This window comes from Ursus arctos, unplaced genomic scaffold (genome assembly GCF_023065955.2).
Source record: "Ursus arctos isolate Adak ecotype North America unplaced genomic scaffold, UrsArc2.0 scaffold_27, whole genome shotgun sequence".
Lineage (NCBI taxonomy): Eukaryota > Metazoa > Chordata > Mammalia > Carnivora > Ursidae > Ursus > Ursus arctos.
Genome location: NW_026622952.1, coordinates 1169416 through 1195278, shown reverse-complemented (window position 1 = coordinate 1195278; position 25863 = coordinate 1169416). Strand labels below are relative to the sequence as shown.

Below are 25863 nucleotides of genomic sequence, written 5' to 3'. Positions count from 1 at the left end.
GGTGCTTTTTAAAATGCAGATTTCTGGGATGCAGCTCCAGAAATTCTGAGTCAATAGGCCCGAGAGGAAGAAGCTTGAGCCCCACATGTGATGGTGATGTGGGTGGTCCATAGCCCACAGTGGGAGATGCTGGTCAGGTAGACATTTGCTTGGAGCTATGTATTGGGAAATTTTAAAAAATTGTAACAGGTAGGCAGATTGGCATGAGTTAACATTTACTACGTTGCAACTTCATCTTTGTCCCATCATAACGACACAAAGGCACCTTTCGGAGGTATTATCTCTGAGATCAAAGTACTAGAGATGAGACACTGCCCTGTCATTGCAAGTATGTGACCTAAGAGAGGGGTTTTTCTGTATGTCTTGTTGGGGACCTGCCTTGCTTGGTTGTGTGTCATCATTTCATGCCTCTTAGAAAGGATTTGGGTTTTTTTTTAAGATTTTATTTATTTATTTGAGGGAGAGAGAGTGCAAGCAGGGGAAGGGGCAGAGGGAAAGAGAGAAGCAGACTCACCGCTGAGCAGGGAGCCCAACACGGGGCTCCATCCCATCATGACCTAAGCCGAAGGCAGACACTTAACGACTGAGCCACCCAGGCTCCCCTGAAAGGATTTGTTTGACATGTACCCTCAGGAAGATTTTATCAGGACATCCCAGAAGGAAATTGGGGAGGAAGGTTTTATTCTGGTTTGTTTTATTTAGATTTGTTTCTTAAATTTGAGCAGAATTGTTGCTTTGTTTTAATTTTTTCCTTAAGCAATTTTTAGATACTATCTCATTCACTAAAATCAAAAAAGCAACACAGCACATCCCTCCCAAGAAGATAAATCTTGGACCCTGGGAGGCACCTCACAGATTAAGGTCTCAGGCCAGTGGCCATCCCACCTGGCATTTGCAAGAGGGGCTAAGTATGATTCTACTTGGTGCAGGTTCCACTGTATTGGAGATGTGCCTGTATTCGGTATTCTGAATTGTTCTTCGGGGAATTTGAACATAGCATATAGATTATAGTATTGTAATAATGTTAAATCCTGAGTTTGATTATTATATTATTATAATGTTACACAGGAGAGTGCCCTGGTTCTTGGGAGATACTTCTCTTTAAGGGTGAAGTTGTCATGATGTGTGCAACTAACTCTCAAATAGTTCAAAGCAGGCAGGCAGAATGTTAACACTTGGTAAATCTAAGTGAAAGATATGTGGATACTTATACTATTCTGACATTTCTGAAGGTTTAAAAATTTTCCAGATAAAAATATTGGGAAAATAAATTATGAAAAAAATTAAATGATATTGTTTATATAATGGAATATAATTCAACAGTTAAAGAAAAGTGATGTTGGCAAAAATGGTAAAATAAGACCTCTGCAAATACTCTTAATAAAGCAATGAGAAAAATGCTAAAAATTGTCAGAATCAGCTTTTTAAGAACTCTGGAAATTAAACAAACCTTGCAATAACCTGGAAGGTGTTTATCGAAGAAAAATGACTGAATTTTTGTGCAGATTTAACCTGCCTTATTCCCACCTTCTCCTTAGCTCTGCAGTAGCCTTGGAATCCAGTAGCCCACAAGCACAACAAGAACCAGGGGCCACTGTGGGGCAGGAGCTCCTTTAAAGGGTCATTCCCAGAAAAATGTCTTAATTTGACCTGTCAGGTTTTCTGGAAGACTCCACTAAGAAGGTTGTCTTTATTTAACTGACTCGGGCTCTCCCAGTGGAAAAAGTATTTCCTCCAAAAAACAATTACAGGAAGTCTGTGACTTTGTGGCTGCCTGAGGTGGTAGATAAGAGTTGGGGCAAACAACAGACTAACAAAATGCTTAAAAGGTGAGGCTGAGGAGCGAGATCTCCACTGGGTTTTTGAAAAGTTCAAATATATTTCTGGGCATCTAGAAGGCCATGCTCCTGTCTAGGGCTATGCTCATACTTAAGAAAAATGTGAGCAGGCCCTAACTAACTTTTCACCTCTGGCTGACCTTGAGGCTTTGTGCATGAAGCAAGTAAAAGCTAAGGTAAGGGGTCACCTGCCTGGTTGAGTGTTGATGGCAGGCCCAACATGTACAGAAAATCCCTTGGCAAAGATTTGGAGACTTATTAGTTCTAGACACTTAAAGAAACCCTGTCTAATCGTTAGCTTACCACTAAGTTGTCACACTCAACAAAGAATATGGATTTTACAGAATTATTTCAAGAAAGTCACTAAACAAAGAAATAACAACAAAGAGCAACAACAATAAACCCTGGGGGGAGTTGATTCTCATTTTCAGGATTGGAACATTATATTATTTAAAATGTTAAGTTTTAAACAAAAAGTTGTGAGATATGCAAAGAAACAGAAAGTATGGCTCATGCATGGGAAAAAAAATCATTCATTAGAAGTTGTCCCTGACAGGGGTGCCTGGGCAGCTGAGTCAGTTAAGTCATGATCCTAGAGTCACAGGATCGATCTCTGCATTGGGCTTCCTGCTCAGTGGGGAGTCTGCTTCTCTCTCGCTCTCTGGTCCTCCTCCTGCTCATGCTCTCTCTCTCTCTCTTGCTCAGTGTCTCTCAAATAAGTAAATAAAATCTTAAAAAAAAAATTGTCCCTGAGGAAGCCCAGGTGTTGGACTTACTAGACAAAGACTTTAAATCAACTGTATGGAATATGTTTGAAGAACTAAAAGAAGCCATGTTTAAAGAACTAATGAAAAGTATGAGAACAAAGTCTTGCCAAATAGAACCATGTCTTACCAAATAGAAACAGAAGTTATAGAAAAGAACCAAATAGAAATTCTGTGGTTGAAAAGTACAGTAACTAAAATGGAAAATTCTCTAGGGTGTGGTGAACATCTGGTTTGAACAGGCAGAGGAAACAATCTGTGAACTTTAAGGTAGGTCAATTGATGTGATAAGGTTTAAGAAACAAAAATAAAGAAGAATGAAGAAAATGAACAAACCTCAAAGACTTGTAGGATACCATCAAGCATGTCAATGTAGACATAGCGGGACTTCCAGAGGAGAGGAGAGAAAGGGGCAGAAAAAAATAACTGAGGAAATAATGGCCCCAAACTTCCCAAATTTGATGAAAAACCTGAGTCTACCTGTCTAAAAAGCTGAACAAACTCCAAATAGGAAAATTCAAAGAAATCCACAGTAAACCTATGATAATCAAATAGTTGAAAGACAAAAAGAGAAAGATCTTGTGAGTGGTAAGAGCAAAGCACTCACTGGGTCCAAGGGAGTCTTAATAAGATCAGTAGCTGATTTCTCATCAGAAACAATGGAGGCCAGAAAGTGGGATAGCATATTCAAAGTGCTGGAAGAAAAATGCTCAACCAAGAATTCTATATTGAGCAAAACCATCCATCAGGAATGAAGGGGAAATCAAGACATTCCCCAGATAAACAAGAACTGAGAGACTTCATCACTAGCATGCCCACCCCACAAGAAATGTGAAAAGAAGTCCTTAAGACTGAAATGAAAGGACACTAGACAAACTCAAATTCTTCTGAAGAAACCAACAGTTGAAGTAAAAGTAACCATTTCCCTATTTATAGGGAAATATAAAATACAGTATAAATGTATTTTTTTGTTTATAACTCTCATTTTCTCTTATCTGTTTGAAAAGATAACTGCATAAAACAAGTTTCATAAATCTGTATTGGTAGACACAGTGCATAAAGACATCATTTTAATATGATAACAGCACAAAGGAGGGGAGAGAGAATGGAGGACCAAATTTTGTGCACTGTTGAAATTAAGTATTTCTTCAAAAAGAAATAGAAAATCTCACTAGACCTATAACAAGTAAATGGATTGAAATAGTAATCAGAAAACTTCCCCTAAAGAAAAGGCCAGGCTCAAATGGCTTCACTGCTGATTTTTACCAGTCATTAAAGATGAATTAATACCAATATTTCACAAACTTTCAAAATTTACAAGAGGAAAGAATACTTCCCGACTCATTCTATGAGGGCAGTATTATCCTGATACCTTAACCAGGTAAAGACTAAGAAAAGAAAATTACAGACCAATATACCTTATACATACAGATGCATAAATCCTTGATGAAATACTAGCAAACTGTATCCAGCAACATATAAAAAGAATTTTACACCATGACTACGTGAAACTTATCCTAGGAATGTAGGGTTGCCTCAACATACAAGAATCAATCAATGTAATACACAAAACTGCATGACCTTCTCTATACATACAGAAAAAGCATTAGAAAGAAATGGGGATTTACATTATTCTGGATATTTCAGGTAAGTGGAATCATATAATATATGACCTTATGTGTCTGGCTTCTTAATTTACAATGATGATTTCAAGGTTCGTCCACACTGTAGCATGGGTCAGTAATTCACTACTTTTTATTTTGTTGTTTTTGATGCTACTGTAAATGAGATTACTTTATTAATTTCTCTTTCATTGTATATAGAAACACAACTGATTTTATATGTTATTTTGTACTCTGAAACTTCAGTGAATTCATTTATTAGTTCTAACAGATTTTTGGTGAAGTCTTTAAGGTTTTATATAAGATCATGCCATTCACAGACAGAGATAACTTCACTTCTTTCTTTCTGATTTTGTCATATATGGCCTTAATTATGTTGAGGTACATTCCTTCTATACCGATTTGTTAAGGGTTTTTATCATGAAAGGATATTAAATTTTGTCAGATGTTTTTTCTGTATCTTTTGAAATGATCATATGATTTTCATCATTCTGTTAATGTGGTATGTCATGTTTATTAATTTGCAGGTGTTGAACCATCCTTGCATCCCAGGGATGAATCCCACTTGCTCATGGTATACGCTCCTTTTAATGTATTGAATTTGGTTTGCCAATATTTTGTTGAGGATGTTTGCACCTGTGTTCATCAGGGAGATTGGCCCGTAATTTTCTTTTCTTGTAGTGTCCTTATCTGGCTTCAGTATTGGAGTAATGCTGGCCTTGTAAAATGAGTTTAGAACTATTCCTTCCTCTTCAATAGTTTGGAAGAGTTTGAGAGGGATTGGTATTAATTTCATCTTTAGGTGTTTGGTAGAATTCACTCATGAATCTACCTGGTCCTGAAGCTTTTATTTGTGGGAGATGTTTGATTATGGATCCAATGTCCTTGCTCATTATTGGTCTCTTTAGATTTTCTATTACTTTATGATTCAGTCTTGGTAAGCTGTATGTTTTTAGGAATTTATCCATTTCTTCTAAGTTATCTAATTTGTTGGCATATAATTGTTCATAGTAATCTCATGAGATTTTGTATTTCTGTCGTATTAGTTGTAATGTCCCCTCTTTCGTTTATAATTTTATGAATTTGAGTAATATCTCTTAAATCTGTCTTTGGTAATCTAGCTAAAGTTTTGTCCATTTTGTTTATCATTTCAAAAGAAACTTGCTGAAACAGACTTGTATAAGCTGGCTTGTGTAAGCTCAGAATCTAGAAAATTCTAAATTGTTTAAGGTGCCTACTGTGAAAAGCTGCCTGATATTTTCTTTAATTTTAAATTCTTGACCATATTTAAGTGTTTTCAGTAAGTAGAACTCATAAGCAATTTCAATATTTAGAGCTGTTAGATTTAAAATTTTAAATTATACATTGTTTATAATATGGGTTTTTATGTAAATTTTTAAAGTATTTTTTTAAAATGAAGGGTTATTGTGGGAAGTGCCACATTAAGGGAATTTCCTTGTAATTGTGGAAAGAAGTCTGTATGAGAATAAATCACATTAGACAACAAGATCTTTTATCATTTTCAATCCAGCAATTCTGGGAAATGCAAGTCAATTAGAGAAATTAAATCTCCAGTAGAAACAGTAGCTTTCTGAGGTCATTATATCCTCTAGCAGAATAATTGTATATAACTTGGAGGAGTCCCTGTGCACCAGCCTTATTATATAAAAGAGGGGAATTGAATGAAAAACTTGAGAGTTTCATCAGTCAATAACACAATGCAAGAAGAAAAGAAAAAGAAGAATAGTGAGTAATCATGGGTCCTTTTGGAACTACATAGTCTGGAGTCATAGTAGGAAATTATATAGTATGGAATGTAGTGCCCTCATTCCGCCATGAAAAGGGCCCATTTTCCTTACCAGGCCATTACTTTAGGCATGCCACTAAATGTTACATTTCTTTCTATGGATAAATTGAATATTTCAAACCAGATTGTATCTCTTTTTTCTCAGCTTGCATTTTTTCTGTTATTTCATACTTGTCATCTTTCTAAAAGTGTGGGTTTGTGTCTGTCCTTAGGAATCTGTTGGTCGGAGACTCTTCCTGATGATGTGTAGGGGGTTCCCCAGTACCCACCTGAGGGAGGAAGGCAGAATCCCGGGCAGGGCCCCCCAAAAGTGAAGGTCTGATGTACACCTCAGCCTTTCCTGTGGATTTGCCCCTCGATTGCTCCGATGCTTTTTGATCATCCACTGTATCCCTGTGTGTGTCACTGCATAGTGCCAGATAAGCTGAAGATTAAAGAAAAGGGGGGCAATCCCAGCCCACCTGGGATTTACAGCCTGCTGGGTCATCAAGTACGTGTCTGTACAGGCAAAGGCACAGGAGGACAGAGGGAGGGCTGGGCAAAGTGCGTGGGAGCCCAACACGAGGCCACTTCATTTTGCAGCAAGGCACAAGACGTGGTGACACTTGATTCAGGCCGTGAAGGCTGAGTGCGGTTTTCACTGGAGTGGCCAGAGACAGAATATTGCAGGAAGGGACTCTGGTGCAGAGGCAGGAGTCCCCAGCCATGGCACACCATCCTCAGGCACCTTCTGGATGGTCACTGTGCAGTGGGGGGTCATGGACAGAGGACAAAACAGGGTCCTTGCCTGTGCACCTCTGTGGTCTGAGCTCGCACAACCTCATGGCTGTGTTGTGCACATTCCCAAACCCACCGCTAGACCCCCTTGGGGCAAATCAGGGTTCTGCGTTGAAATGTGTCCTTGCTTTTGCATGGCCTCACTGCCTCTTCCTCTGCTGTTTTGTACCCTGTGGAGCAGGGCTGCTCCAGCCTAGTGAGTGAGTCCCCCTGCCCAAGAGCAAGCGGCTTTCTGAGTGAAGCTCTGGGACATGTTGAGGGAGGCTCCTGGCGATCTTATGGGAGCCAGTCTCTTCATCCTGTTGTGCCCAGTGCTCCAGAGCTGGTGCTGATGAGTTCAAAATGAGAGGAGGGTGTCTACTGCCAGGCCCCGATGTTTGACAGTGCATTCATCTCTCTGTTCTGGAAGAGAGAGAAAGTAAAATTGTTCCAAGTCTTTTTCTGGTGTTTCCAGCTCAGCTTCTTTCTCAGTAGGAAATACTTGTTAATTATCCGAGGCCCTTCCTGACAGCAGAGAGGAGAGCACGGGGCTCCTCCAGATACTGGTCTGTTATCAGAAGTGCTTGGGTTGAGTGGTCAGGAGGGAGGACAGTACTAGCATCTATCTGCAGACAGACTCACCGCTGAGCACAATGACCCGGCAGCCACCCTGGGAGCCACACATGGATGACAAAGTTAGCCCTGGGCCTTCTCCAACACCATGACCGGCTGATGGTGTCTCCCAGGCCAGCCATGACTCCGTCCCCACCCTGCCTCTGTGTACACTCACATCCAGCTCCCTGACTCAGGCCTTCAGCACAGAGCCATCACCCATGTATGCTGGGGGGCCAGCAGTAACAGCGCTGGTCTCCTGCTGGCCAGCGTTGGTCGTGGTGGATGAGCTGGCTGGGGCAGGGTTCTTCGAGGGGGCGAGGGGGTGGGGAAGCGGAGGCCACTGGTGCCACGTGAGCGTGGGCCCCCGTGGGCAGTGGGGCTGCTGTGCAGACAGTGCATGGACAGAGCTGAGTGCCACCGCCGCAGCTTTCTGCACGGCCTGTGGGCGCCCAGGGAGGGGCTGGAGGTGCACATTCAGACTGGGTAGCACCACGGATAGAGCGTGACCGTCTCATCCTTGTAGAGAGCTTGACTGAAGAGGAAGGAAGCACATTGTCTTTTACAATAGGGCCATAGGGAGGGTCCCACCGCATCCATTTTCCTGAACTCGCGTTCTCTAGAGGCAACACAGTGAAGCCTAGAAGTGGATGTTTTAAGACTTTTTTAAAAGTTCTTCCAAATTGAGGTCATCTCAAACACTAGGCACAGTGTTCTCCTCACTCCTTTTCCTGGTGGCTCTGAGTGAGAGACAAGCCCAGCCCCCCCTTTTCCTTCCTCCCCCTGCGCTCCCCTGCAGCAGAGCAACTCCAGCCAGCATTTGGGGAACTAGAATAACTTACATATCAGATTACCAGTCTCCCCTCTAAATTTGTAGTACTCAGCTGTCTCTCTACCATTCATGAAACGGTCAGTCACCTACAGTCTTGTCATATCTTTAATGCTGTTACCTCAGTTTCTAGGGCTGCCTCGTGTTCTTAAGTATTCAATATGACTTAACTTTTGTAAAAATTTGATATATATACACAAAGGACCGTAGGCTGTTCCAGGAGGAAAACTGGGCAGTTCCTTTAACACAGCATATTCAGGAACTGCATTCCTCTTCCCTTGGTGAAAGTTGCTTGCTGTTGTTCAAATAGAAAGCGTTTTTTATATTTCAACTGTCTAATGATAGAGCCTGGAAAACCTCTTGGAGGAGGTACCTGAATTATGGGTCGGATACAGCCTGAAGAAGGAAGGCCTTCCTGCTCTGCCAGTTAGCTAGCAGATACCCCTGCATTCTGGGAGGGCCCCAAGAGTATGAGCCTTGAGACAAATCAGGAAAGAGACCCACTACTGGCTGTTAGGAAAAGATGAGCCCCAGGATGTGGCTAAGTCCTGTGAGACCTTAGATGAAGAGGGGAAATCCAGGTGCCTCACAAGGGTGACACTTGCCTGAAAACTGCCCAAACAGGGCAGGGAGAAATGGGGTGAGCCTGACTTGCAGGGGAGGGACTGTGGAAGCCTCCAGGAGATGTGAACACGACTGCAGGGGCCGCTCCCCACTTGCATGTGCACCTTTGCAACAGGGAGGTGGCCCCATCCTCACCAGGGCCAGGCCAAGCACTGAGGAGGCTCTGGAGCATGACTTCAGTGCTATTCACAGAAAATACCACCTGGGACCACCTCCCTGGAGAAGGCAAAAGGAGGAGAATCCCCCCCACGTGCAGAACTGGGCTGAACTGAATGCAGAATCCCAGAAAAACAGAATTTGAGAGTGGAAAGGGCTCTTCGGCCTCCAGCAGATTTGCAGTGAGGAACCTGAGACAAGAGAAGTGAAATGACTTTCCCCAAATAGGTGAGAGGCAGAGCTGGGATTAGAGCTGTTCGTCTAGTGACACGTTTCTTCAGACAGCTGTCGAGCACCTAGTGGGGGTGGGGGTGGCTCTAGGCCCTGGATCCAGGTTTGCTGACTCAGACACCAGTGCTCTTCCAGTCACCAGGCCTCCTGCCGTGATCTAAATCTGGCACTGGACTCAGACAAGATTGGGCCCACAGATTCCCAGGATAAAAAACCCAGCTCAGTCCCAGATTTGAAAGAAGCTGTTAGGTCAAGGAAGGGGGAGCGGGACTAGTTCCTCTCCACTCATTAAATGACCGAGTATAAGCACAACTTCGCATTTGAAAAGTTTCTGACTCTGTTCTCGTGTTGACCTTCACCCAAGAGAGTTGCTTGGAATACAAACTTTGAAATGGAAATGGGTTTTTATACTTGTTTTGAATACATCAAGATTAGAGAGGCAGGAATGGGGAGTAGGTGGAGGGGAGAACCGAGGCTGTGGGAGCAGAGGAACCATTATGGGTGGCATGAGCGGGTAAAGGGGGATTTGCCAAAGGCCAGGCCCCCTGCTGCACAGGCAGGGTTAGGAGCTGGACTAGGACTCAGAGTCCTTCTCTAGTTCTGTCTGGCCGAAGACAATCCCTATACCTGTAGGTACAACGTGAATTCCTGTAACTTCTGCTCAAGACAACAAGCCCCATTTCAGAAGTTTCTGCAGTCCCTGGGAAAGGAGAGCCCAATGAAGAAATGTCTTGCTTGGCTTTACCACCACAGGCCTGGGGATCCTTGCCCGGGCTGAGGACGGCGAGAGCTGGTGCTTACGTACTGCTTTATGCTCTTGGCAGGGTTGATCTAACTAATAACTCTGTGGGGAGGTAGTTAAGGTGTTATTATTCCCATTTTGCAGGTGAGGCCGCTGAGCTTCCAGGGTATTAATGGGCTGACCTAGATCACAGAGTTAATCTGTAGGAGAGTCAGGCCTGGGACAGCCTTAGTGACCTGAATCCAAGTCCGTCACTTTTCCTGCTGTGCTCTCTTGCTTTATCTGAAGGTGGGGAAGGAGTCCAGGTTTAAATCTGGGGATAGACATACATCAAGACCGTCATGCCTGGTCTTGAGTCACATACAGATGACAAGACACTAGGTGGGGCCATTCTAGTGTGATTTTATTTCTTTGGCCCAGTGGTTTCATTCAGGTGGCTCGGGAGGCGTGGAGGTTGTCCTGGGTTCTGTTCACCTAGTCTCCACGGGTTCAAGTTTCTCTATCCATTAGAGAATATCCATTAGCTGTAACAGTAAAGTTTTCACTATGGGGAAATTGCTAGAGAAAGAAGAAATAAGTTGGTGTTAAAACTTCACTGAGTGTTCCTGGTACCTTTCATCTCAGCGAGCTGCCAGTGAGTCTGGGTCATTCTATACCTCCCTGGTAGTCTCAGTGCCCTCATGGTTACAAAAGCTACGTGGCACGATGTGGATGGGCCCTGGTCCTGTGTTTTCCAGGGGATTTTCTCCGCCTGGGCACATGAGCTCATGAGTGACTGTATCTGGTCTTCCCTTTTAGAGCTGCCAACTTCAGGAACTTTACCTTCATCCCGCTGAACGGAGAGTTTTCTCGGGGAAAGGGACTTGATGTTGGAGCCCGCTTCTGGAAAGGAAGCAACGTCCTTCTCTTTTTCTGTGACGTCGACATCTACTTCACCTCCGAATTCCTCAATACGTGCAGGCTGAATACACAGCCAGGTCAGGGTCTCTGGAGTCGGCTCTTGCTTTCTCTCCCCCATGGAGGTGTTAAGCTCGGTCACACTCACACTCACTCCTTCACAGTTCCCTCTGATGTCCTGCTTCTGCACTGGCCCGATTTTACCCCAGTGACAAAGAAAAGGAAAATTCTCTGGTTTGATTTCTCCTTTGATGTCAGTGTGGGCCTGTCAGCCACGTAATTGTGGGATTCTTTGTCCTAAGCTTGAGTCTCTAACCCCTTTTCCATTTGCAGCTGGGAGGCCGGCCCTAGTGAACATCCACGGGAGAAAGTGTGGTGGGAGGACAGGGGCTGGGAAGCTGTCTGAAAGTAAAGGGAAAGGAGTGGCTGCGGGCGTGTACTGAGGGAGAAAGGGCTCAGAGCAGAAAGAACCCACAACAGGAAAACGATTTTCATAGAGTTTGACTCGAACTAAGGCTGATATCCAGCTGATAACTACTGTTAAAATTGAAGCTCTTCCGTGTAAGCCAGTCAAGAGCAAGTACCCTGGGGTCCCTGGATCTACTCCTGCTGCCTGAAGTCACCCTGGCCCCTCTGGCCACCTTCGGACTCCCCACAAGCCAGCAGTTAAAGGGTTAATGTCTGCGGGGGGAGGGGCACCAGAACTGTCTCTCACCCTACCCCTGTTGGGGGACACTCAGTGCCAGAGCCACTGACGGTCAGTATTTTGAGCACCATGTCTGTGCTAGGAGGTCAGAGGTATTAGAGTCTGTCTATCTGGTCTAGGTGTGCAGAACTTCCAAGATCTGTTTTAGGGTTGAGTGATAAGAAAAGAAAAAGTGGATGCAAACACTTGGGATATTTCCGTGACTATAAGTGAACCAGCCTAATAGTTTTGTCTGTTGCTTTAAGTGAATGTTTGTTTTCTGGTTTGCAGGGAAGAAGGTATTTTATCCGGTCCTTTTCAGTCAGTACAATCCTGGCATAATATACGGCCATCACGACGCAGTGCCTCCCTTAGAACAGCAGCTGGTGAGTAATTACCCCGCAGGTGTCTCTGTGAGGCTGTTTCATGTCTTTCATTACCAGGGGCACCTGACCATGAGTAAAGGTGAGTGGAAATCTGTGGATTGATTCCCATAGTAATTTTTAAGTTTGGCAGATGTTCTGGCCTTTGCTCCCTGCATCTTGTTCATTAGAAGTGCTTGCAATATTTAAAAGTGGAAAATAAATAGGAACAGTACCTTACAGAAAGGTAATTTCACACCTTCATAGTTTTCTTAGATGGTTTTTGGAAACTAGGAATATTGCCTTATGGATGCAGCACATTTTCGCTCTGTTATCACAAGCACTCCCAGATAAGAAAGGTGAGAGATGGCAGACAGAAGCCAGAAAGGGGTGGTTCGCCCCAGGTCACATGGTGAAGGAGTCAGTGGCAGAACAAGGAGCAGATCCAGTGCCTGTCCCATCACGCTGCCGTCCCCACAAAGCCCAGTCCCTCTGAGGCATGGGCACCAGCAAGCTGTCCCTTGAAGGAACGCTGGAGGGGCTCTGCTACCATCCTGGCTGCACAGGTCATGGAGAGTGAGACCACACAGCCACCAAGGATCTCTGTACGCTGAGTGGGCTTGGAGGTGGCGGTGGCGGCGGCCGTGGCAGTGAGCCCATTTAACAGAGAACAGCTTGGGCAACAGGAGGGTGACGTAAAGCCAGGAGAGGGTCGCTGTGACACACGTAGGCATACTCTTCTGAGATGAAATTCCCCATTGTTGTCAACCCCAGCTTGGGACTGTGACCTCTTCCTGCAGGGAGATCAGCTGGGTGTGTCTAAGCTGCATTCCAGCTCAGGCTACCTGGAGACAGCAGACCTTGGGCTGTCTGTTCTTCAGCACCTTGAGTGTCTCTGTCTCCTCTTGAGGCAAAGCCGTGCCTCTTCCCAGTAAGTACATCTAACGGTGGAGAACGGAAATCTGCCGTGTGAATGTGAAGATGGGAAGGAACCAAGTCTCTCATGCTTCTTTGCAATGGGAGAGTAAATTGATTTCCACTGAAAACATGTGTTCTTTGACATTCTTTTGGAGGACTGATTCTGTCTTTAAGCTTCCAGAAGTAGCAAAACCTGTTCTCTCTAGCCCCATCCTTCAGTAAACCTCTGGCAGCTGATACAGTGATCTTTTCCAGAAGGTCTCAGCTTGGGTTCCCTGAGGCTGGATGACGTTCGCACCTCACCCATCCCAGCCTGGTTTCGCTTTGGGCCCATGCTGCCTGGTGTGGTAATAATAGAGTTCTTTCTTCCCCCAGTGAAATTCCGGTATCACAGATACACTATCTGTTTGTGTAACCGTATGTGTATGTGTGCTGTATATGTCAACAGTAGGAGTTTGTCATTCCCCAAGAATCAGCTTTTATCTGATATCGCTTCTGTTGAGACACAAACCTTCTTCTTTCCTTTCCGTGAGTTCTAAGCTTCCAATAGGGCTTGAGGGGAAATGGGATACAGGGTTTATTTTCTTTCAACCAATCAGAATATAAATTCTTTTGGTTTTAAGTAAAGTACTTCTTTACATTTGACATCAAATGTGATTAATGTTTCAACTTCAAACTCATAAAGCTCTTATTTGCATGCAAGGAATTCTTTTCATTTCACACTTTAAGTCTTATCCCTTTATTACCGTTCCTGCAGAGAAGCAGGTGTGAAGGGAAGCTAGAGCTGTGATACGGTTAAGCCAGTTTCTCACATCCCGAGAATTAATGGTCGGGCAGAAGCAGAACTCAGATCGCTGTGTCCGTAACTAGAGCCTCAGAATTATCCTGCAACTGGGGACATTTACTTCCCAGGGCACCTTAGAGCTTTCGTAGAGCAGATCGGCTGCGTTAAGGTTCGGTGTTCACTGATGATTCGGTCCAGAGAAACACAGCAGTTGTCTCTGAGACACAGGGGCTTCTCCATCCACGGAAGGAAAGTGTTGATTATGTTTGTTTTTGAATGAGCCATTTCTGGAGCTCTTGCTGCCTGCAGAGAACTAGCCTGGACATCCTGGAGAAGTCAGACAAACTGAAACGGTTTCGTATGCTCGGAAGTGACTGGGGAGGTCACTTTACTGTCTTGTTTTTGTAGACTTGACCGAGATTCACACAACCAGCCAGTAGCAGAACTCAGGCCCAAAGCAGTTTTCCTTACCCTTGTGCAGTGGAAGCAGATTGGCTTAGGCTCTAGATGAGGGCTGAAATATAAAGGAAATGATCTGACAAAAATTCCAAAGGAGAACATCAAGCTACAAAAATTAACTTAATGGAGACAGAATGTGTAGGTGCTGAGAAGGTATAAAATAAAAAGAGATGGTTAGGGATGGTTAGGTTAGGAGAGACTTCCTAGCAAGGGTTCATTTTGGCTCAGTCGGGAGAGATCTGAGATCTGTAGGTAGTCTTGAGAGCCACCCCTGGAATACAACAGCCTCAAGGTGGGGGAGAACACAGACCCCAAATGCAGCCGTGACAAAAAGCAAACGGACGCAAACACAGGACAGCTGTGGGAGCAGCCCCAAGAACGTGACCTCGTCAGTCCCCATGCCGGTCACTGCTGTTGGGTAACACTTTGCCTTCAGACTAAAGCCAGAAGCCACATTCATGGTGTTTGTGTGTGTGTGTGTGTGTGTGTGTGTGTGTGTGTGTGTATTCAGACTACTTTACTTTTGAGTGCAGACCATTAATAATAAGAAGTATGTGAAACCATGGAGTTTTATGCTAACAATTAATTTCTTGATTTCTAAGCCTGAGATAAAACTTGCTGATGCTTTAGTGGAGAAACAGCTCAGAGAGAAAGGAATGACTCCGATTTAAATAATTATTAACTGTAGACATTCCACTTTTCCGGTTCAAGCCTTGTTCACGCTGGGGCCACTGCCGGAGCCTCCCGCCTCCTCCGTCTGTAGACCCTTTCCCTCCCCTATCATCCGGTCTTTCCTTCACCCTCTGCCAGAGATACATTTCCAAAACACAGATTAATCCCATTTTAAATCATCTTTTCCGGCCCGAAGCCAGTGGTGTGCTGGTAAATGTGTAACAATCCACTGTCTGAAAGGAGGGGGAGAAGAAGCCCTGATTCATCGTGTTGGCCATTTTCCACGCCGTCAGTACTCCCACCGCGGCTTGGTGGAGGCCCCCCGTGACGTCACTGACTGCTGAGCAGGCAGAGGCTTACACAGCCCTGGTGAGCTGGGTGGGACCGGCTCCCGCACAGCACTGCCAGTCTTGATGCCTTGTTGGGATTAACTGCTCCCCACGCTGACTTTGAAACTGATGACCGAGGAAATGGCTGCAAACCCCAGCACCTGGCGCATGGTCCCCCTCCATAGACGCCCCAGCTGGCAGCTCCACCAGGCGATCATACCCACCCCGAGTCTCCGTGTGCTGGCTTCCCCCTCGGGGCCCTCTCCTCACCAGGAGATGCCCTCGGTGCCTGACAGCTCAGTCCGCTCTGCAATCCCCCCCCCCATCAATTAAGTCCAGTGACTCTGTGCTACTCTGTCCAGGGTGTAAGTGGTATACTGACTCCCATCCTCACCTTCTCTGATTCTACACCCTGCCTGTCTCCCCTCTTCCAAGAAGTATTTTGCCACTAATCTGCATTTCGGTTTAAATGTCTGAAGCTTGCTGACGGGGCACAGTCCATCCTTTTAGTTTGCTTCGATATGTTCGGGAAATAGGCACTCGCTGAGTACCAAGAGTAGCATTAACAGATGCACTGCCGCCTCTCGGAGGCCAGCACGGTGCCCCCAGTACTTCGTGGAATAGCCAGTAGGGTGAAGCGGCATGATCTTGCTTGTTTCACAGACGAAACCCTGAAGCTCAGAGGCACAAGTCACTTGCTCGGATTGCCGAGTGGGAGGGTCGGGAACTCAAGGCCTGCCCTGTGTGATGGGGACGGGGCTGAGGATGCTGAGTGGCAGGGCCGGGTTCTTTGGCCTCAGAGTGCTTCCAGAAGGGCATAGAGTGTAGCTTTAGGTGTACATTCCTAGACTAGGGAACCTGGATGATTCCTTGTCCAGCGTGATACGCTTCAGAAGACACTTTATTCTTTTTAAGCAGACACCAGTAAAAGAGGACTTGTGGGGAAACATGGGTTAATACAGATCTTGGAGGACGTGACCTCCGAGTCCATTCTTAGAACAATTCTGCAAAAGCTGTGCCTCTGGAATAATGTATTGCTCAAGAAATGGAAATTGTCCCAGCAATCCTGGTGTTGGTCTGGGCTCAGCCCCAACTGGCTGAGTTAGCCTGGGCAAGTCATTCTACCTGCACACTATAAGGCACGTGCATACCCCATGCAGCCTCCCTCCGGGCCCGGATAATAAGGAATGTACAGGGCAGGGGCAGGGGGCACCCCAACCCAGCCGCCAAAGCCCCTGAAGCTCAGGGTGTCTGCTGCTCACGGGCAGGACTGGCTGCAGAGTTGGTGTGGCCCAGGACACAGTGAAAGTGCAGGGCCCTGGTTCAGGAATTCCTAAGAATGTCAAGAGCATTAAAGCAGGCAGGATGCCCTGTGAGCGTGCGGCCTGTGGGCTGCCCGGGGTTGGGGGCGGGGGGTGTGCCCCTGGCGTTACCCGTGAATGTGAGCCTGGACAAACGCAACCTCGGAGCTTGGGAGGCTGTCTTTGATGTAGAGGAAATACTCTGCCTGAGTATTTGTTATTTATTTTATTTCAGGGCCCAGATTGCTTCGCGGGCAGTTGTCCAAGTCAGCGCCATTAAACCCACAGGCGCTGACTGCCTCCAGCTCCCCGCGCAGCTGCAGGGCGCCGCCTTCCCACATCTCTGGGGAGAGACGCTGATTTGGGCTTTGTGCCCTGGTCGCAGTAGAAAACAATCACCCCCGTCATGTGAATCACCCACAGAGCTGTGGGTCTGGAAACTTCCTGTGGGAGAGCGGGCTTGACAACTGTCCTTTGTGCCGTGTTCATGCCCTGCAGTGCTCTGCGGAGATCTAAGGTGGGGAGAGAAGGGGGCTGCAGAGAGTTGAGAGGAGGCCAGCCCTTGAGAGACATTTTTTAAAGTGAGGATAGCACTTGAAATTTGGGACAGAAGGTGTTTTTCTTTCAACATAGGATCTTTATTTGAGGGTTTCTTCCTCCTCTGTTGTAGTAAACATCATTGGTGTATATCTTTTCAAAGCTTGAAGAGAGCAGTGGAGCTTCTCGGGCCTGGGGCGGAGGCTGTAAGCAGGAGAGCCCTCTGCTTAGAGCCCAGGAAGGTGAAAACATATTTGTCTGTTTGTCCGAAGCCATACAATTCTGAGTTTTCCCACTGGAATTCCTAGGCCTTTGCTGACCCACTCAAGAATTCCCTGCTTGAACCATGTCTATTTCCACTGGCATGGAGCCCTCTCTGCCCTAGGAGTGCTCCTCGTTTTCTCATTGGAGAAGCATTTATTGAGCATCTGCTGTGTACTGCACAGTAATCTGGGGGCTGTGAATGAGCCCAAGGCCCTGGTGGTAGGTGAAGACAGAAAAGAGAGGAACAAATGCATCAGCAGGGTATTTTCAGAGAGCCGTTAAGTGTTACAGAGAAAATAAACCAGCTGACAGGTTGGAGAGTGACATGGTGGTGACGGGGGTGGGGGTGTGTGCTGACACTGGCTGGGAGGGTCAGGATGACTGCTCTAGGCAAGTGACATTGGAGCAGAGCCCAGCGGTGAGCAGGGAAAAGGTGACCCAGGTCAGGGGTCTGTAAGTGTCCGGCCTTAGAGACCTGGGAGCCTGGTGTGTCCAAGGGACAGAATGGAAGGCGATTCTGTATGAGGGGATGAGATGGACGAGGCAGGCAGGGGTTGGGTCACATAGGACCTTCACAGGCTAGCGGTTTTCTCTGGGTTTTATTCCAGTGGCATTAGTGAGAACGCAGTTAAAGCCCCTGCAGGGTTTTAAATTGGAACGTGCTGTGATATGATGCACGCTTGAGAGCGCTCATTCTCAGAGAGGCTGCTGGTCGAGGGTATGATGCCAGTGACTCGGCATAGCTGTGGGTGGTAGGGCCTGTCAGAAGTGAACTCCCTCTCGGCCTGACGTTCTAGGCCACAGATGTGATCAAACCCGTTTCCACCGAGGGCTCAGTCTCAAGGAGCACTTTAGATAGTGGCTTTTCCTGGCTTGCCAACTTTAAAGCTGACATTGATAAGTGTTTATAGAGTGCGTTCCCCAGCTCATAAATCAGTTTGTGTCTGTCCTGCTGTCCCCAGGTGAGGGTCACTCTTTACCTTGCTCAGCCTTGCCGGGCACTGCGTCCACAGCCCAGGTGTGGGCGGCCACCTCCTGGAAGCCCTCTTGTGTTTCTTCCCAAGCCCTGGCCCATTGTTCTTCCTGTTTGGAGCGTTCTTGTTTAGATTCCGTATAGACTTCAGCCAAATGCCAGAAGTTTGGTTCCTGGCACCTCTCTGTGACTCCATTCTTATCCAGAAGCTTAGAGGACTTGTCTGTTTGCGTCCTGGCCAGCAGAAAGCGTATTAAGCCATTAGCTGCGACAGAAACCGTGTACCTGCTATGAAACAGAAACTGTGTTTTAAAAAATGACTCCGTGGAGATTTTCCCAAACTTTCCTTTCCTGCAAAATCTTACCAGTTGATACTAATGAAATTGCCTGTCACTTGGGAGATACCATATAACAGGCCTTTGTTCGAAGAAGAATTGGAGCACATCTGCTGGGACAACGCAAACCGACCAAACCTCTCTCGGTCCTTATTTTCCGTCAGCAGCCCTGACGCGGGCGTGTTCACTCGGTGCAGGCAACGTCTACGCGGAGGTTGTAGTGAAGATGAGATGGTTTCAGGGATTACAGAGCAAAAGAATTTATAAGTTCACAGTCCTTCCATGAGCCATATATGGAATATAATTGAGGCTGTGGTGGAGATAACTTGAAACTTGGGGAAGGCGGAAGAGCAGTGAGGATAGATGTTTGGATAGTAGAGCTGGAAGAGACCTTTGTGGAGATTTAGCTCAACCTCCTCACTTATTTTATTTGTTTCTTTTTAAAAGATTTTACTTACTTATTTGAGAGAGAAAGAGAGGGAGAGCAAGCACAAGCAGGGGGAGGGGCAGGGGGAGAGGAAGAACCAACTCCCTTCTGAGCAGGGAGCCTGATGTGAGGTTCCCATCCCAGGACCCTGAGATCATGACCTGAGCTGAAATCAGGGGTCAGATGCTTAACCGGCTGAGCCATCCAGGTGTGCCTCGACCTCCTCATTTATAAGAAAGAAAATAGAGGCTAAAAGAAGTGAGGGACTTGCCTGAGGCCGCAAAGCCAGCCAGTGGTCAAGTTGGGAGGAGACGCTGGTGCCCCTCCCCTGCTACACACTGTCTCTGATGGGCCGCGAAGGGAGCCAGGCCTTGCAGGCAGAAGAGGCAGAAATCCCAGGGGATGGGGACCTGCTTCGGCCTCCCTTTCCCTTCCCCGGGAGGGGACTTTCTCCACTAAGCACCTATATTAACCTCAAGAATGAAATCGAACTATTAAGGTCTCAAAACAAGCCCCAGAATTACCTCAGCCCAAAAATTAAACAAACGTCTTTAAAAGTCTTGCTGCTTTGGCAAATACGTGGAAATTTCCTTGCAGAGCAAGAGACTGAGCAGGACCAGGTCTCGCTGTTTGAAGGCGGTCGCTGCTTGGATGGCCTCTCGGCAGCCCCGCAGCTCGGCAGCACTGCAGATGCTTTTGGGAGCAGTCTGGTTTTAAAATAGCTTAAAGATGAATGGACAGTGTTTCTTCAGAACCTGGACTCTCGGTGCCCTTTACCTCGGCAAGTGAGAGTTAGCAGAGCCCAAGGAGCACACGGCCTTCTCGGGTTTTCTTTGTGCCCCCGAGGGAGTCCTGTGTGCGCCCTGTGCCGGAGCAGCTGAATTCTGACTTGTTCTCTCCCTGTTCTCACTTCCTGAGCCCTTTGCTGGCTCCCTGCCCGGCCCTGTGTGAAGGGCCAAGGCCTCCAATTCTCTCTGGCACTGGTGTCGGGCCAGACACGTAGGTGGCTTTTCCATGGCGCTGCTCAAAAACTTGCTCTCCTGGTTCGTGTGTGTGTGTGTGTGTGTGTGTGTGTGTGTGTGTGTGTTTTCATGCCTACACCCTAGAAACATTCCAAACAGAGGTGCCAAAAATCACAAGGCCCATTCTGGAACTGGTGAGTCCAGTGTATTCCTAACCGTCTGAAAGGACTCAGATCCAGCTGCGTTTCCCACACGGGTTGTGCGGACGGCTCTGTGTCGGTGGTGGGGTGGGCGCCCTATTTAACAGCGCTTACCAAGTGTGTGAACACTCTCTACTTTCCCCACTCTGTCCTCGCCTCTCAAATGACAGTGCTCTTCCTGCAGGTCATAAAGAAGGAGACTGGATTCTGGAGAGACTTTGGATTTGGGATGACCTGTCAGTACCGGTCAGACTTCATCAACATAGGTGAGTCGCCCGGCTGGCGGCAAGTCCGCGCCTCTGCTGCCACCCAGAGGCCGTCAGCGGCCCAGGAGGGAGCGGGGCAGGTTCCCGGAGTCGCGTGGCAAAGGTGGTGCCGTTTCCTAAGAATAGGCCGATCCTCTTGTCATGGACTCGGAGGCTGGACCGGGCCGAGGCTTGGGAGTGTGGACGCACGAGCCCCTCTGATCTCCAGCAGACCCTCTCGGTCACCCCAGTGCGGCACACAATCTGAGGGCAAGGCAGGGGCAGGAAGGCAGCTGTGAAGCAAGTCCTCCCCCACCCTGCCGGTGCCCCCTTCCAACCTAGCTCTGGCTCTGGTCCCCCTCATGCAGAACATTCTGGGCCTCCACAGTAGCGGGAGCCACTGAAGAAAAAGAAGGACAACATGGGGAATTTGGGAAAATCACATACCGGAAAAGATTCAAATTTCTCTCTGCAGAACCTTTGAAAATTCCACTTACTACTTCAAGCTCTGACGGAGTGTGTAGTCAACACACACACACACGGGTTCTCAGAGCACCGAGAGGAAAGGTCCACAGGTTGCAGCTGAAGAGACCAAAGGGCAAAGGGACCGCACAGCGAGTGAGGGATGCGGGATGAGAACAGGGCATTTCCTGTCCCCCTTGGAAATACCACCCCACTTCCCACAGTGGCACCTGCTGATGGGCCTCAAAACAGAACAGAATTATGGATCATACATGACCAGGGCAGGGATGAACGAGCCAAAAACTGATCGTGGGCTCGGGCTCAGAGTGGACCCTGGCTTTGGGTCAGGGCAGCGCTGCCCTCACAGAGCACGGAGACTTCCGTCTCCCTGCCCCCATCTTTCTCTCTAAAGCAGGTTTCCATTTCAGGAAACTCTGTGTTTCCTTGCTCTATGTATGAGAAAAGATTATTTTGTGGTGTATGTTTATCAAATTTGAATTTATAATAAATTGGATTTTCCTAAAGATGGGGCATGGCTGCAGTTGAAACATGTGGGAATGGTAGGCTGGCGAGGGTGCCCTTCCTCCGTGAGCCAGTGATGTGACCTCAGAACCGCTCATTCTTTGCTATCTTGTATTTATTTGTAGGCATCTTTTGCACTTTCTACTTAATAATTTATAACAATAGCAATGATAACAAATCAGTTACAGCTAAGCAAACACCGCCCCTTACAGGACTCTCATTTGGTTAGGACATCTAGTTCATTTCGGGATAAAGAAACAACAACTCAAGAGAGGTGAAGTGGCTGAAACAAGACTCAGATTCCAGACCCCTGACTCAATATCATACACCTGCCCAACTTGGGGGGCAGGTCCCACAGATCACTTGCATCCTGAGCCCAGCCATGGGCAGGCTGCAGTTTTCCCCATGCATGAGCTGCCCTTCTGGGCTCAGGGACGGCCTTGCTCAGAGCAGCGCAGCTTGCGGGCTACACGGTGGCTTTGATGACAGGTGTTGAGGACGACATCACTGTCTCTCGTAGGAGTTAAATCAATCTCCTAGGTGAGAAAGGAACATGACAAAAAGGGGCAAGTCTTCTCTGCTTCTGTTTGGCTCATGGTGGGCTTTAGGTTAAGAAAAAACGTGGGCATCTCAGTTTACAAAGGTGAGCCTTCAGGGGACCATTACTCACTCTGAAGGAGTCCACTGTGAAGTGAAGCCAGATTTTCTGAGCAGAACCTCAGCACGGCGAGGCCAGTCTCTTAAACATGACTCAAGTCACCAGCCTGGGGTGGACACACAGCTTTCGGGACCATTTCAGTCCATGAAAGGCAGACTGTTTTGTGGGATGTAATTTTTTTCATGCTGAGAGCCTGTTACTCTCTCAGGCGGCAAGCCTCTGCTTCACTCTGTTTGAATGACAGGAGGCCACATTCAAACAGAAACAAGAGTTTACATCCAAAGGTTTCCAGTAGGAAAGTCGGGCGGCTGCAGTTTTCCTTGCGGGTCTCAGGCCATTCCTTGGCATTGCTGCTAGCTCCTGAAAGCAGGCAGGTGCTGGGAACGAACGCTCTTTGCAGTCCTGTGATCTCGGGGGCTGGTGCTGGCTGTCACTGCCGTGAAGTCCTCCGTTCAGGATGTCTGAATCCTCTTTCCCGGAGGGACACTCTCCTCATTCGCAGGGGCAGTGAAACGTCTCCCCTAAGTGCTTCTTTTCTCCATGCAAAGTGCTGTGCTGGTGCAGACTGGGAAAGCAAATCTAGATCGGGTGGGGGCCGCGTGGCTTGGTTCAGCGGTGTGTTCTGTCCCGACAGGTGGCTTTGACTTGGACATCAAAGGCTGGGGCGGAGAGGACGTGCACCTCTATCGCAAGTATCTGCACAGCAACCTCATCGTGGTGCGGACACCTGTGCGGGGGCTCTTCCACCTCTGGCACGAGAAGCACTGCGTGGACGAGCTGGCCCCCGAGCAGTACAAGATGTGCATGCAGTCCAAGGCCATGAACGAGGCTTCCCACGGGCAGCTGGGGATGCTGGTCTTCAGGCACGAGATAGAGGCTCACCTTCGCAAACAGAAACAGAAGACGAGCAGCAAAAAAACATGAACTCCCAGGGATAGATCTGGCGAGCCGTTTTAGTTTTTTCCCTTTTGTGATTACTGAACACGTGACGGTGACAAGGAAAAGATTTCCCTAAAGGGCAAAAGAAAAAAAAAAAGAATTTGACTGATTAGTAAAAGAGAGAAGGGGAGAGAGCCTCTGATTTCTCTCTGCCTATTTGGCTGGATGCAACAGGAATTAAAACCCCCCACTTTGCCTGCAAAATTAGCCCGAATGCATCCCGCGCAGCGTCTGACAAAGGCAGACTCATTGTGAGGTTATAAGCCCAATGGCGTGGACGTTTTGATTGTGTTTACAGCAAAGTGAGAGCTTTTGTGCTCACTGAAATAGTCACAAATGAAGATCAGTTTTATAAAAAAGTTCTTTGGAGTGAGAGGCAGGCACATGTCTCCCCATATGAATGATTACGTGGGGAGGGCGCTAGTGCCCGGGAATGCTCGTGAGAGTCCGAGACACACTCATGGCGATTCTTGTGAGTATATTAAGCAAAACCAAATGGACTCAAAAAGAAAAAAAAGAAACTGTTGTGTCATTTCCATCTAAGATTAACCAAAAATAATCTGCTCATCTTTTTTATTATAGTTTTAACCATCCCCACTTCTTAATTTTATTTAAAAATGCACTTTTTTTGCTTATGAGTTATATTCTGCTTATTTAATTACCAATTTGCAAGCCTTACTAAGAGAGCACAAGTTAGCATACATTTTTATATCTTTTAAGAAAATACTTGTAGATGTATTATGAGAACTTTTAGTTCAGATTGAGCCCCATATCCAAGGACATGCCAATTGCTGATCCCGTCAGACACTGAATGTCAGACCTTTGGTCACCTGGAAGTCATGGTGTGGGGCTACTGATATATCAGACTTTATCCGAAGAGTATTTCCCACGAGGAGCAACTGAACACTGGAGGGAAAGAAAGATGCACTTTTTACCTTAACAGAAAAGGAAACTCATTCAGACTGGTAATATCTTGATTTATTCAAAAGTCAGAGAAAACATTTTCTCCTCAGGAGAACCGGGGACCACTTTCTTACCTGTTTAAATAAACCAAAGTATACTGTGTGAACCAAACTATCTTTTTTCAAAGCAGGGTGCTCTTCCTGGCTGCTGGCTTTTATGAAAAGAAACGCAGAAAACGTATCTTGTGAAAGATCACTCCATCTGCCAGGGTCAAGTGGGATGGAAGATTTTGCTACACGTCCCCCCACCCCAGTCTAGGGGAAAGTAACTTAACTATTTTTTAAATGAAACAGTTCTACTTAGTCGCCAAGATGCTTCTGAAAATTGCATTTTATTACAGTTTCCAACTATGTAAAAAAAATACAATTAACATTGAGCAGTTTCTACATTCGTGTGAAAATTATTTATTAGCCAGCACCAGATGCATGAGCTAATTATCTGTGAGTCCTTGCCTTCTGTGTGCCCAGTCAACTCATTGTTTAAAGGCTTCAAGAACATTCGAGCTGTTGGTGTGTAAAAAAAAAAAAAGCATTGTATTGATTTGTACTAGTAGTTCATAAAATTTAATTAAAACACAGGACATGAATGGAAAGGTGGCATTGGACAGCTAATAAAATGTGATTTGTGGATATGATTTCTTCTTGGAGCAAGAATGCCATGTCTTTAGTTTAGGGAAAACTTTGCTTTATGTGCAGAGAGCAGGGTTCCTGCTACAGAAATTTTGGGCTAGACCGTTCTTTGTTGTGTGTGGGGGGAGGGGCTGTCCTGTGCGCTAGGCTATTTAGCAGCACCTCTGGCCTTCACCCACTGGGTCCCTGAGTATCTCTCACCCAGGTGGACAACCAAACGTCTCCAGTCATTGCCAAATGTCCCCTGGAGGGAGGGCACAAAACCACCCCCCTGCTTGAGGACCACTGGTCTAGAAGGAGAGAACCACAAGGAGCAACCTGGCTGCTAATACATTTTACTTGTCCTATTTAGTTAGAAGAAATTGAGAAATGATTTCTAAGGTCCCTTTCTAACTGGGTTTCATCTTTTCATACCCAAGGGTTGATACTAGAGATTCAGGGCACGTCTGGCCTCTCTTGCCAGTGGTTCTGATGGGACTGACCCACACCCTCCTGCCCGTATTTCCCCTGGGTCAGAGGACGCACTTCCAGGGAGACTGGCGGCAGGGAGCGAGTGTTGTGACCGTGGAGTTAGGCAGCCCTAAGCATCCTGCAGACCGTAGGCTCCGGCTGGCTGCGTTCTGTGTTTCTAACCAGCCCTTCGTGCTTCCTTCAGCAGCATATCCCAGACGCCTGAGGCAGTGAGGAAGACTTGAGTTTCAGCAGTTGGTTAAGAATTGCTGAGGGTTGGGGCGCCTGGGTGGCACAGTCGTTAAGCGTCTGCCTTTGGCTCAGGGCGTGATCCCAGTGTTCTGGGATCGAGCCCCACATCAGGCTCCTCCGCTGGAAGCCTGCTTCTTCCTCTCCCTCTCCGACTCCCCCTGCTTGTGTTCCCTCTCTCGCTGGCTGTCTCTCTCTGTCAAATAAATAAATAAAATCTTAAAAAAAAAAAAAAAGAATTGCTGAGGGTTGCGGAAGAGGAAAGGAAACAGCGTAAGATGAAACTATTTCTCTCTTTTTAGAACTTAGGTAAAGCAGTTTTATCAAGAAGGAGCACTCTTCAAGCATATGTAAGAGGGGATCTGTCTTCATTTGGGCTGCTGGCCCCCAAATCTCTAGACTAGGTGGCTTAACAGCAAGGGGATGGTTCAGGTCAGGGAGGCTGAGGATGCCAGGATCAAGGTGTGGGCGGATCCAGTGTCTGGTGAGGACCCATCTCACCGTGTCCTCACAGGGCTGAGACCAGAGGGCTAGCTCTCTTCCTGTCTCAAAAGGACACTAATCCCATCATGGAGGCTCCCACCTTATGACCTAATTACCTCCCAAAGGCCTCACTTCCAAATACCATCACATGAGGGCTTCCACATCTGAATTTTGTGG

The 25863-nt window shown here is 46.9% G+C and overlaps 1 protein-coding gene across 6 annotated transcripts in view; it reads left to right on the top strand.

Annotated features, from left to right (window-relative positions):
* The window catches only part of CSGALNACT1 (chondroitin sulfate N-acetylgalactosaminyltransferase 1), a 326878-nt gene extending 302371 nt beyond the window's left edge, over positions 1 to 24507 (top strand). For all 6 annotated transcript variants that reach the window (XM_026485711.4, XM_057303517.1, XM_026485714.4 and 3 more), the window contains 4 exons: positions 10780 to 10958; positions 11855 to 11949; positions 20271 to 20352; positions 22608 to 24507. In XM_026485711.4, coding sequence (XP_026341496.1) covers positions 10780 to 10958; positions 11855 to 11949; positions 20271 to 20352; positions 22608 to 22897 — 646 coding nt within the window. In that variant the 3' untranslated portion in view covers positions 22898 to 24507. The remainder of the gene's footprint in view (positions 1 to 10779; positions 10959 to 11854; positions 11950 to 20270; positions 20353 to 22607) is intronic.
* The last annotated feature ends 1356 nt before the right edge of the window (positions 24508 to 25863 follow it).